This window comes from Oncorhynchus keta, unplaced genomic scaffold (genome assembly GCF_023373465.1).
Source record: "Oncorhynchus keta strain PuntledgeMale-10-30-2019 unplaced genomic scaffold, Oket_V2 Un_contig_27582_pilon_pilon, whole genome shotgun sequence".
In the NCBI taxonomy this organism is placed as follows: Eukaryota; Metazoa; Chordata; class Actinopteri; order Salmoniformes; family Salmonidae; genus Oncorhynchus; species Oncorhynchus keta.
Window position 1 is genome coordinate 66,057 of NW_026285600.1, and position 11,670 is coordinate 77,726.

Here is an 11,670-nt window from a genome sequence, read left to right on the forward strand (position 1 = left end):
TCAGGTGGAGTGAGAGACCATGTGGGTTGAAACACTGTGATTGTATCACCTAACCTTTATTAAAACATTATATTTGGGAACAGAAAACACACAAACTCTTATCCTATATATTATTGCCCCTCCCTGTCCCTCTCTCTCTCTCCTCTTCATCCCTTTCTCCTCTCTGTGTTTTAGGCCATGGAGGCCCACCTGTCAGAGGAGGAGGACTCTCGTCAGAAGCTGCAGCTGGAGAAGGTGACTGTTGAGGGGAAGGTCAAGAAACTGGAGGAGGACGTTGTCATCATGGAGGACCAGAATAACAAACTACTCAAGGTGTGTTGTTCTCCACCCCTGTCTCACCATTCACCCACCTACCCACCCACCGATCTTCCTCCCTGTTCTCCTGTTCCTCAGCAACTTGAGCTGTTGAAGAAGCATGTAGCACTCCCTGAACCCTCACCTCTGACCTCTGATTAACCTTTCTCCCTGCTGTGTGTTGTTCTTCGGGAGCCTAAGCTGTTGGAGGAGAGAATAGCACAGTCCCTGACCCCTCACCTCTGAACCCTGACCTTTCTCTCTTTTATCCGTTGTTCTTCAGGAGCGTAAACTGTTGGAGGAGAGAATAGCAGACTCCAGCTCTAACCTGGCTGAGGAAGAGGAGAAGTCTAAAAACCTGACCAAGCTGAAGAACAAACATGAGTCTATGATCTCAGACCTGGAGGGTGAGTTACTCACCTCTGACCTCTAACCCCTGACCCCTCACCCCTGGCATCAATCAGTCAGTCAGTAATCAGCCAATTATCTGTCTTTCATTTAGACCTTAATTGGTTGAATCTGGTGTGTTAGGACTGGGATAAAGTTGAACAAAGCTTACACACTCTCCAAGAATGCATCAGTCTACTTCTGCTATAGATGATGATGACGATTCCTTTCCCTTTTCCTCCTCCTCTTCCTCAGTGCGTATGAAGAAGGAGGAGAAGGGCAGGCAGGATGTGGAGAAGGCCAAGAGGAAGCTGGAGACAGAGCTGGCTGATCTCCAGGAGCAGCTGGCCGACCTGCAGGCCCAGCTAGCCGAGCTCAGAGCACAGCTCGCCGCCAAGGAGGAGGAGCTACTGGCCACACAGGCCAGGTAATCAATCCCAGATCATCAGGGATGAACTATCTTCAATCAGTAGCTTTATTATCCAGGAACATATGAACACACTTGACAAAGAGTGAAAGAGTTGAGAGAGACTGTAGACTCTACGTTGACAATCCTAACCGTTATTAGGCATATCTACACACATAAAATAGCTATTATTTCTCATGCCCTAAATCTCTCTCTCTCTCTCTCTCTCTCTCTCTCTCTGTCAGGTTGGAAGAGGAGTCTGCTGCATGTGTTGCTGCGGTGCGTCGTGTCAGGGAGCTGGAGGGGTTGCTAGGTGAGATCCATGTCAAGGGAGGGTGTCCCAAAAGACACCCGCAAGGGTCAAAGGTAGCAGGTTGGCGTTGATTGGGATGAGTCTCGTCCTTGAGGTAGAACTGAGCGTTGATTGGGATGAGTCTCGTCCTTGAGGTAGAACTGAGCGTTTATTGGGATGAGTCTCATCCTTGAGGTAGAACTGAGCGTTGATTGGGATGAGTCTCATCCTTGAGGTAGAACTGAGCATTGATTGGGACGAGTCTTGTTCTTGAGGTAGAACTGAGCGTTTATTGGGATGAGTCTCGTCCTTGAGGTAGAACTGAGCGTTGATTGGGATGAGTCTCGTCCTTGAGGTAGAACTGAGCGTTGATTGGGATGAGTCTCGTCCTTGAGGTAGAACTGAGCGTTGATTGGGACGAGTCTTGTTCTTGAGGTAGAACTGAGCGTTTATTGGGATGAGTCTCATCCTTGAGGTAGAACTGAGCGTTGATTGGGATGAGTCTCGTCCTTGAGGTAGAACTGAGCGTTGATTGGGACGAGTCTTGTTCTTGAGGTAGAACTGAGCGTTTATTGGGATGAGTCTCGTCCTTGAGGTAGAACTGAGCGTTGATTGGGATGAGTCTCGTCCTTGAGGTAGAACTGAGCGTTGATTGGGATGAGTCTCGTCCTTGAGGTAGAACTGAACGTTGATTGGAATGAGTCTCGTCCTTGAGGTAGAACTGAGCGTTGATTGGGATGAGTCTCGTCCTTGAGGCAGAACTGAACGATTTCTGCTAGATAGGCAAACTGCAAAGTCTAAATTGTCTTTATTGTAAAAATTACTGGGAAAAAATGTAGTTTTTTGGTCTTAATTTAAGGTTAGACATTAAGGTTAGCAGTGTGGTTAAGGTTAGGGTTAGCAGTGTGGTTAAGGTTAGGGTTAGCAGTGTGGTTAGGGTTAGCAGTGTGGTTAGGGTTAGGGTTAGCAGTGTGGTTAAGTTTAGGGTTAGCAGTGTGGTTAAGGTTAGGGTTAGCAGTGTGGTTAAGGTTAGGGTTAGCAGTATGGTTAGGGTTAGCAGTGTGGTTAAGGTTATGGTTAGCAGTGTGGATAAGGTTAGGGTTAGCAGTGTGGTTAAGGTTAGCAGTATGGTTAGGGTTAGCAGTGTGGTTAAGGTTAGGGTTAGCAGTGTGGTTAAGGTTAGGCATTAAGGTTAGCAGTGTGGTTAAGGTTAGGGTAGCAGTGAGTGTTCTCTGGTCACGTGTGTGTGTGTGTGTGTGTGTGTGTGTGTGTGTGTGTGTGTGTGTGTGTGTGTGTGTGTGTGTGTGTGTGTGTGTGTGTGTGTGTGTGTGTGTGTGTGTGTGTGTGTGTGTGTGTGTGTGTGTGTGTGATCACTAGGTGAGATCCAGGAGGACCTGGAGTCAGAGGGGGCTGCCAGGAGGAGGGCTGATGCAGCCTGCAGAGACCTGGGAGAGGAGCTGAACGCTCTGAGGTCTGAGCTGGAAGACACTCTGGACACCACCGCCGCACAGCAGGAGCTACGGTACGGTCAAGTCACGGTCACCACCACGTCCTGACTATACGGTCTCAGTTTGACCTCTAGTGACCTCTAGAGGACCCCACATCCTGTCCATGCGGTCTCAGTTTGACCTCTAGAGGACACCACATCCTGACCATACGGTCTCAGTTTGACCTCTAGTGACCTCTAGAGGACACCACATCCTGACCATACGCTCTCAGTTTGACCTCTAGTGTCCTGACCATACGGTCTCAGTTTGACCTCTAGAGGACACCACATCCTGACCATATGGTCTCAGTTTGACCTCTAGTGACCTCTAGAGGACACCACATCCTGACCATACGGTCTCAGTTTGACCTCTAGAGGACACCACATCCTGACCATACGGTCTCAGTTTGACCTCTAGAGGACACCACATCCTGACCATACGGTCTCAGTTTGACCTCTACTGACCGTCTAGAGGACACCACATCCTGACCAAATGGTCTCAGTTTGACCTCTAGTGACCGTCTAGAGGACACCACATCCTGACCATACAGTCTCAGTTTGACCTCTAGTGACCGTCTAGAGGACACCATGTCCTAACCATACGGTCTCAGTTTGACCTCAAGTGACCTCTAGAGGACACAACATCCTGACCATACGGTCTCAGTTTGACCTCAAGTGATCTCTAGAGGACACCACATCCTGACCATACAGTCTCAGTTTGACCTCTAGTGACCTCTAGAGGACACCCCATCCTGACCATACAGTCTCAGTTTGACCTCTAGTGACCTCTAGAGGACACCACATCCTGACCATACGGTCTCAGTTTGACCTCTAGAAGACACCACATCCTGACCATACAGTCTCAGTTTGACCTCTAGTGACCTCTAGAGGACACCACATCCTGACCATACGGTCTCAGTTTGACCTCTAGAGGACACCACATCCTGACCATACGGTCTCAGTTTGACCTCTAGAGGACATCACATCCTGTCCATACGGTCTCAGTTTGACCTCTAGTGACCTCTAGAGGACACCACATCCTGTCCATACGGTCTCAGTTTGACCTCTAGAGGACACCACATCCTGACCATACGGTCTCAGTTTGACCTCTAGAGGACATCACATCCTGTCCATACGGTCTCAGTTTGACCTCTAGTGACCTCTAGAGGACACCACATCCTGTCCATACGGTCTCAGTTTGACCTCTAGAGGACACCACATCCTGACCATACGGTCTCAGTTTGACCTCTAGAGGACACCACATCCTGACCATACAGTCTCAGTTTGACCTCTAGAGACCTCTAGTGACCTCTAGAGGACACCACATCCTGACCATACGGTCTCAGTTTGATCTCTAGTGACCTCTAGAGGACACCACATCCTGTCCATATGCTCTCAGTTTGACCTCTAGTGACCTCTAGAGGACCCCACATCCTGACCATACGCTCTCAGTTTGACCTCTAGTGACCTCTAGAGGACCCCACATCCTGACCATACGCTCTCAGTTTGACCTCTAGTGACCTCTAGAGGACACCACATCCTGACCATACGGTCCCAGTTTGACCTCTAGTGACCTCTAGTGACCTCTAGAGGACACCACATCCTGACCATACGGTCTCAGTTTGACCTCTAGAGGACACCACATCCTGACCATACGCTCTCAGTTTGACCTTTAGTGACCCTCTAGAGGACACCACATCCTGACCATACGGTCTCAGTTTGACCTCTAGTGACCTCTAGAGGACACCACATCCTGACCATACGGTCTCAGTTTGACCTCTAGTGACCTCTAGAGGACACCACTGGATTCCACCGCTGCACAGCAGGAACTACGGTGCGGCTCCAATTGGGACACACACTGATGGTTGCTGTGTGTTGTGTTCTCCAGGACGAAGCGAGAGCAGGAGGTTGCCATGTTGAAGAAGGTGATGGAGGAGGAAGGGAGGAACCATGAAGCTCAGGTCCAGGAGATGAGACAGAAACACACACAGACTGTTGAGGAACTGTCTGAACAACTGGAGCAGGCCAAGAGGGTAACACACACACCTGATGCCTGCATGGGAACACACACACACACACACACACACACACACACACACACACACACACACACACACACACACACACACACACACACACACACACACACACACACAAAGTATACACACTCCCGCACACCCTCCCGTCTCTCCCTCATTCCCTCCACCCTCCCTTCTCTCCCCCATTCCCTCCACCCTCCCTTCTCTCCCCACTCCCTCATTCCCTCCATCCTCCCTTCTCTCCCTACTCCCTCATTCCCTCCACCCTCCCTTCTCTCCCCATTCCCTCCACCCTCCATCCTCACCACTCCCTCATTCCCTCCACCCTCCCTTCTCTCCCCCATTCCCTCCACCCTCCCTTCTCTCCCCACTCCCTCATTCCCTCCACCCTCCCTTCTCTCCCCCATTCCCTCCACCCTCCCTTCTCTCCCCACTCCCTCATTCCCTCCATCCTCCCTTCTTTCTCTACTCCCTCATTCCCTCCACCCTCCCTTCTCTCCCCATTCCCTCCACCCTCCATCCTCCCCACTCCCTCATTCCCTCCACCCTCCCTTCTCTCCCCACTCCCTCATTCCCTCCACCCTCCCTCCTCCCCACTCCCTCATTCCCTCCACCCTCCCTTCTCTCCCCACTCCCTCATTCCCTCCACCCTCCCTTCTCTCCCCACTCCCTCATTCCCTCCACCCTCCCTTCTCTCCCCACTCCCTCATTCCCTCCACCCTCCCTTCTCTCCCCACTCCCTCATTCCCTCCACCCTCCCGTCTCTCCCCACTCCCTCATTCCCTCCACCCTCCCTTCTCTCCCCACTCCCTCATTCCCTCCACCCTCCCTTCTCTCCCCACTCCCTCATTCCCTACAACCTCCCTTCTCTCCCCACTCCCTCATTCCCTCCAACCTCCCTTCTCTCCCCACTCCCTCATTCCCTCCATCCTCCCTTCTCTCCCTACTCCCTCATTCCCTCACACCCTCCCGTCTCTCCCCACTCCTCACACCCTCCCGTCTCTCCCCACTCCCTCACACCCTCCCTTCTCTCCCTCATTCCCTCCACCCTCCCTTCTCTCCCCACTCCCTCACACCCTCCCGTCTCTCCCTCATTCCCTCCAACCTCCCTTCTCTCCCCACTCCCTCATTCCCTCCATCTTCCCTTCTCTCCCCACTCCCTGCACCCTCCCTTCTCTCCCCAATCCCTCATTCCCTCCATCCTCCCTTCTCTCCCTACTCCCTCATTCCCTCCATCCTCCCCACTCCCTCATTCCCTCCACCCTCCATTCTCTCCCCACTCCCTCATTCCCTCCACCCTCCCTTCTCTCTCCACTCCCTCATTCCCTCCACCCTCCCGTCTCTCTCCACTCCCTCATTCCCTCCACCCTCCCGTCTCTCCCCACTCCTCACACCTTCCTGTCCCTCCCCACTCCCTCACACCCTCCCTTCTCTCCCCACTCCCTCCACCCTCCCTTCTCTCCCTTCTCTCCCCAATCCCCCATTCCCTCCATCCTCCCCACTCCCTCATTCCCTCCACCCTCCCTTCTCTCCCCACTCCCTCATTCCCTCCACCCTCCCTTCTCTCCCCACTCCCTCATTCCCTCCACCCTCCCGTCTCTCTCCACTCCCTCATTCCCTCCACCCTTCCTGTCCCTCCCCACTCCTCACACCCTCCCGTCTCTCCCAACCCTCCCTTCTCTCCCCAGGTGCGAGCCAGTCTGGAGAAGGCTAAGCAGGGATTGGAGAAGGAGTCATCTGACCTCAGCGCAGACCTCCACTCATTGGCCAACGCCAAGCAGGAGGTGGAGCACAAGAGGAAGAAGGTCGAAGGTCAGCTGTCAGACTTGCAGTCGCGCTACAACGACAGCGAGAGACAGAGGGGGGAGCTGGGAGAACGAGTCTCTAAGTTGACCGTGAGTAGGGTACACTGGCTACAGATGTAGGATCTTAATTTGAACCAGTTTGCTACAGCAGGAAAATAATCCCGCTGCAACAGGAAATTGGAATTATTATGTGGATTCTAATTCATGGACATTTTAGTAGGGGTTGATACATTTTTCGTAAGGGAAAATCAAGTCTGAAACTCTGAAGTGGAAATTAGTTAAACTTTTTTAACTTCTTGCGTCGAGCCAACCCGGATCCGGGATCATGACTACAGCCTCAAGTCCATTACCATAACGCAACGTTAACTATTCATGAAAATCGCAAATGAAATGAAATCAATATGCTAGCTCTCATGCTTAGCCTTTTGTTAACAACACTGTCATCTCAGATTTTCAAAAATATGCTTCTCTACCATAGCAAACTAGCATTTAGCGTTAGCATTTAGCATGAGCATTTAGCGTTAGCATTTAGCGTTAGCATTAGCAGGCCACATTTTCACAAAAACCAGCAAAAACATTCAATAAAGCATTTACCTTTGAAGAACTTCGGATTTCAATGAGGAGACTCTCAGTTAGATAGCAAATGTTCAGTTTTTCCTGAAATATTTTTTGTGCAGGAGAAATCGGTCCGTTTGGTGCGTCACGTTTGGCTACCAAAAAAAAAAGAAAATTCAGTTATCCAAACGCCAAACTTTTTTCCAAATTAACTCCATAATATCGACTGAAACATGGCAAACGTTGTTTAGAACCAATCCTCAAGGTGTTTTTCACATATCTCTTCAATGATGTATCGTTCCTGGAAGTATGAGTCTCCTTCTGTAACGCAAGGTACAATGGTTGCCCACTGGGAATTACGCACCGATTTAGACAAAGGGCACCGGACGGCCCCCTGGCAAATGTAGTCTCTTATGGTCAATCTTCCAATGATATGCCTACAAATACGCCACAATGCTGCAGACATCTTGGATGAACGTTCACAGCATATTCACAGCCATATAAGGAGACGTTAGTAAACACGGCGTCAAAAATCCTGTTCATTTCCTGTTTGAAGTTTCATCTTGGTTTCGCCTGTAGCATTAGTTCTGAGGCACTCACAGATAATATCTTTGCAGTTTTGGAAACGTCAGCGTTGTGTCTTTCCAAGGCTGTCAATGCCATGCATAGTCGAGCATCTTTTCGTGACAAAATGTTGAGCAGGGGGTTGTCCTTAGTACAACTGTCCTCTATGTATGGGTGTTGAGCAGGGGGTTGTCCTTAGTACAACTGTCCTCTATGTATGGGTGTTGAGCAGGGGGTTGTCCTTAGTACAACTGTCCTCTATGTATGGGTGTTGAGCAGGGGGTTGTCCTTAGTACAACTGTCCTCTATGTATGGGTGTTGAGCAGGGGGTTGTCCTTAGTACAACTGTCCTCTATGTATGGGTGTTGAGCAGGGGTTGTCCTTAGTACAACTGTCCTCTATGTATGGGTGTTGAGCAGGGGTTGTTGTACAACTGTCCTCTATGTATGGGTGTTGAGCAGGGGGTTGTCCTCAGTACAACTGTCCTCTATGTATGGGTGTTGAGCAGGGGGTTGTCCTCAGTACAACTGTCCTCTATGTATGGGTGTTGAGCAGGGGGTTGTCCTCAGTACAACTGTCCTCTATGTATGGGTGTTGAGCAGGGGGTTGTCCTCAGTACAACTGTCCTCTATGTATGGGTGTTGAGCAGGGGGTTGTCCTCAGTACAACTGTCCTCTATGTATGGGTGTTGAGCAGGGGGTTGTCCTCAGTACAACTGTCCTCTATGTATGGGTGTTGAGCAGGGGGTTGTCCTCAGTACAACTGTCCTCTATGTATGGGTGTTGAGCAGGGGGTTGTCCTCAGTACAACTGTCCTCTATGTATGGGTGTTGAGCAGGGGGTTGGTACAACTGTCTATGTATGGGTGTTGAGCAGGGGGTTGTCCTCAGTACAACTGTCCTCTATGTATGGGTGTTGAGCAGGGGGTTGTCCTCAGTACAACTGTCCTCTATGTATGGGTGTTGAGCAGGGGTTGTCCTCAGTACAACTGTCCTCTATGTATGGGTGTTGAGCAGGGGGTTGTCCTCAGTACAACTGTCCTCTATGTATGGGTGTTGAGCAGGGGTTGTCCTTGTCCTCTATGTATGGGTGTGAGCAACTGTCCTCAGTACAACTGTATGGGTGTTGAGCAGGGGGTTGTCCTTAGTACAACTGTCCTCTATGTATGGGTGTTGAGCAGGGGGTTGTCCTCAGTACAACTGTCCTCTATGTATGGGTGACCCATCTGAGAACGCTAAACAACAGCCCAGAAACAGTCATTGAACACTATGGCGTCTGCTTACCCCTGATGTTTACCTGGTAAGTGAGAACCTATTGTGGTTTTACAGCAAGGACCTGGGGATGAAGGAGCGGATTTTGGTGTGTTTTTATTCACATGATGACATCATCATTTATTATTTCATGTTTGTGACAACCTGCTACTCTTTTCTCTCATCCCCTTCTTCTCTCATCCCCTTCTCCTCTCATCCCCTTCTTCTCTCATCCACTTCTCCTCTCATCCACTTCTTCTCTCATCCCCTTCTTCTCTCATCCCCTTCTTCTCTCATCCACTTCTTCTCTCATCCACTTCTTCTCTCATCCCCTTCTTCTCTCATCCCCTTCTCCTCTCATCCACTTGTTCTCTCATCCCTCTGTTCCAGTCTGAGTTGGACAGTGTGAGCGGTCTGCTGAATGAGGTGGAGGGGAAGAACATTAAACTGTGTAAAGACCTGGTCAGTCTGGGGTCCCAGCTACATGACTCTCAGGTGAGACTCAGACCTACAGGACTGTCAGGTGAGACTCAGACCTACAGGACTCTCAGGTGAGACTCAGACCTACAGGACTCTCAGGTGAGACTCAGACCTACAGGACTCTCAGGTGAGACTCAGACCTACAGGACTCTCAGGTCAGACTCAGACCTACAGGACTCTCAGGTGAGACTCAGACCTACAGGACTCTCGGGTGAGACTCAGACCTACAGGACTCTCAGGTGAGACTCAGACCTACAGGACTCTCAGGTGAGACTCAGACCTACAGGACTCTCAGGTGAGACTCAGACCTACACGACTCTCAGGTGAAACTCAGACCTACAGGACTCTCAGGTGATACTCAGACCTACAGGACTCTCAGGTGAGACTCAGACCTACAGGACTCTCAGGTGAGACTCAGACCTACAGGACTCTCGGGTGAGACTCAGACCTCCAGGACTCTCAGGTGAGACTCAGACCTACAGGACTCTCGGGTGAGACTCAGACCTACAGGACTCTCGGGTGAGACTCAGACCTACAGGACTCTCGGGTGAGACTCAGACCTACAGGACTCTCGGGTGAGACTCAGACCTCCAGGACTCTCGGGTGAGACTCAGACCTACAGGACTCAGACCTACAGGACTCAGACCTATAGGACTCAGACCTACAGGACTCTCAGGTGAGACTCAGACCTACAGGACTCTCAGGTGAGACTCAGACCTACAGGACTCTCAGGTGAGACTCAGACCTACCGGACTCTCGGGTGAGACTCAGACCTACAGGACTCTCGGTTGAGACTCAGACCTACAGGACTCTCGGGTGAGACTCAGACCTACAGGACTCTCGGGTGAGACTCAGACCTACAGGACTCAGACCTACAGGACTCAGACCTACAGGACTCTCGGGTGAGACTCAAACCTACAGGACTCTCAGGTGAGACTCAGACCTACAGGACTCAGGTGAGACTCAGACCTACAGGACTCAGGTGAGACTCAGACCTACAGGACTCTCAGGTGAGACTCAGACCTACAGGACTCTCAGGTGATACTCAGACCTACAGGACTCTCAGGTGAGACTCAGACCTACACGACTCTCAGGTGATACTCAGACCTACAGGACTCTCAGGTGAGACTCAGACCTACAGGACTCAGACCTACAGGACTCTCTGACTTACTTCACAGAACAACTGGTAGGGGAAAGACTGAATAGATATGGGATGTTCAGCTGACAGGGAAACCTTATCGGAGTGACAGATAAATAGAGTTTATTTTTCAGTTGCCCCCCTTTCTAATACTTTGTTTTTTAAGTCATTTTAAGTTTGAGGCTAAAGTGAACGACAACACACTACCACAACCTGTTTATGTTTATCGGTTTCCCTCTCCCCTCTCTCTCTTTCTCCTCCTCTCTCTCCTCCCCCTCTCTCCCTTTCTCCTCCTCTCTCCCCTCCCCTCTCTCCCCCCTCTCCTCCTCTCTCCCCTCCTCCTCTTTCCCTTTCTCCTCCTCCCCCTCTCTACCCCCTCTCCACCTCTACCCCCTCCTCCCCCTCTCCTCCTCTCTCCCCTCCCCTCTCTCCCCCCTCTCCACCTCTACCCCCTCCTCCCCCTCTCCTCCTCTCTCCCCTCCCCCTCTCCTCCCTTCCCCCCTCTCTCCTCCCCTTCCCCTCCCCTCCCCCCCCCTCTCCTCCCTCCCCCTCTCTCCCCCTCTCCCCTCCCTCCCCCTCTCCCCCTCCCCCTATCCTCCCTCCCCCTCCCTCCCTCCCCCTCTCCCCCTCCTCTCCTCCCCCCCTCTCCTCCCCCCTCCCCCTCTCCTCCCTCTCCCTCTCTCCTCCTCTCTCCCCCTCCTCTCCTCCTCCCCCTCTCCTCCTCCTCCCCTCCCCCCCCTCCTCCCCCTCTCCTCCTCCCCCCCCCCCTCTCCTCCTCCCCCCTCCCCCTCTCCTCCCTCCCCCCTCTCTCCTCCTCTCTCTCCCCATCCTCTCCCTCCCCCTCTCCTCCTCTCTCCCCTCCCCCTCCAGGAGTTGTTGTCAGAGGAGACTCGTCAGAAGCTGAACCTGTCAGGTCGTCTTCGCCAGACAGAGGAAGACAGGAACAACCTTCTAGAACAGCTGGAGGAAGAGACA

At 51.7% G+C, this 11,670-nt stretch overlaps 1 protein-coding gene and 1 long non-coding RNA gene across 2 annotated transcripts in view; both read left to right on the top strand.

The window, feature by feature from the left end:
* Positions 1–11,667, top strand: part of LOC118383026 (myosin-11-like) — a gene marked incomplete at its 3' end in the record, with an annotated part of 58,676 nt that extends 47,009 nt beyond the window's left edge. Inside the window, 9 exon segments of the mRNA XM_052506844.1 lie at positions 175–312; positions 578–701; positions 937–1,108; positions 1,333–1,400; positions 2,757–2,901; positions 4,754–4,898; positions 6,593–6,799; positions 9,468–9,572; positions 11,566–11,667. Coding sequence (XP_052362804.1) covers positions 175–312; positions 578–701; positions 937–1,108; positions 1,333–1,400; positions 2,757–2,901; positions 4,754–4,898; positions 6,593–6,799; positions 9,468–9,572; positions 11,566–11,667 — 1,206 coding nt within the window.
* Positions 1,418–2,324, top strand: LOC127922894 (uncharacterized). Its single transcript, XR_008112760.1, has 3 exons — positions 1,418–1,534; positions 1,655–1,774; positions 1,855–2,324. It is a non-coding gene; the product is annotated as an uncharacterized LOC127922894 (long non-coding RNA).
* Positions 11,668–11,670: the final 3 nt, after the last annotated feature.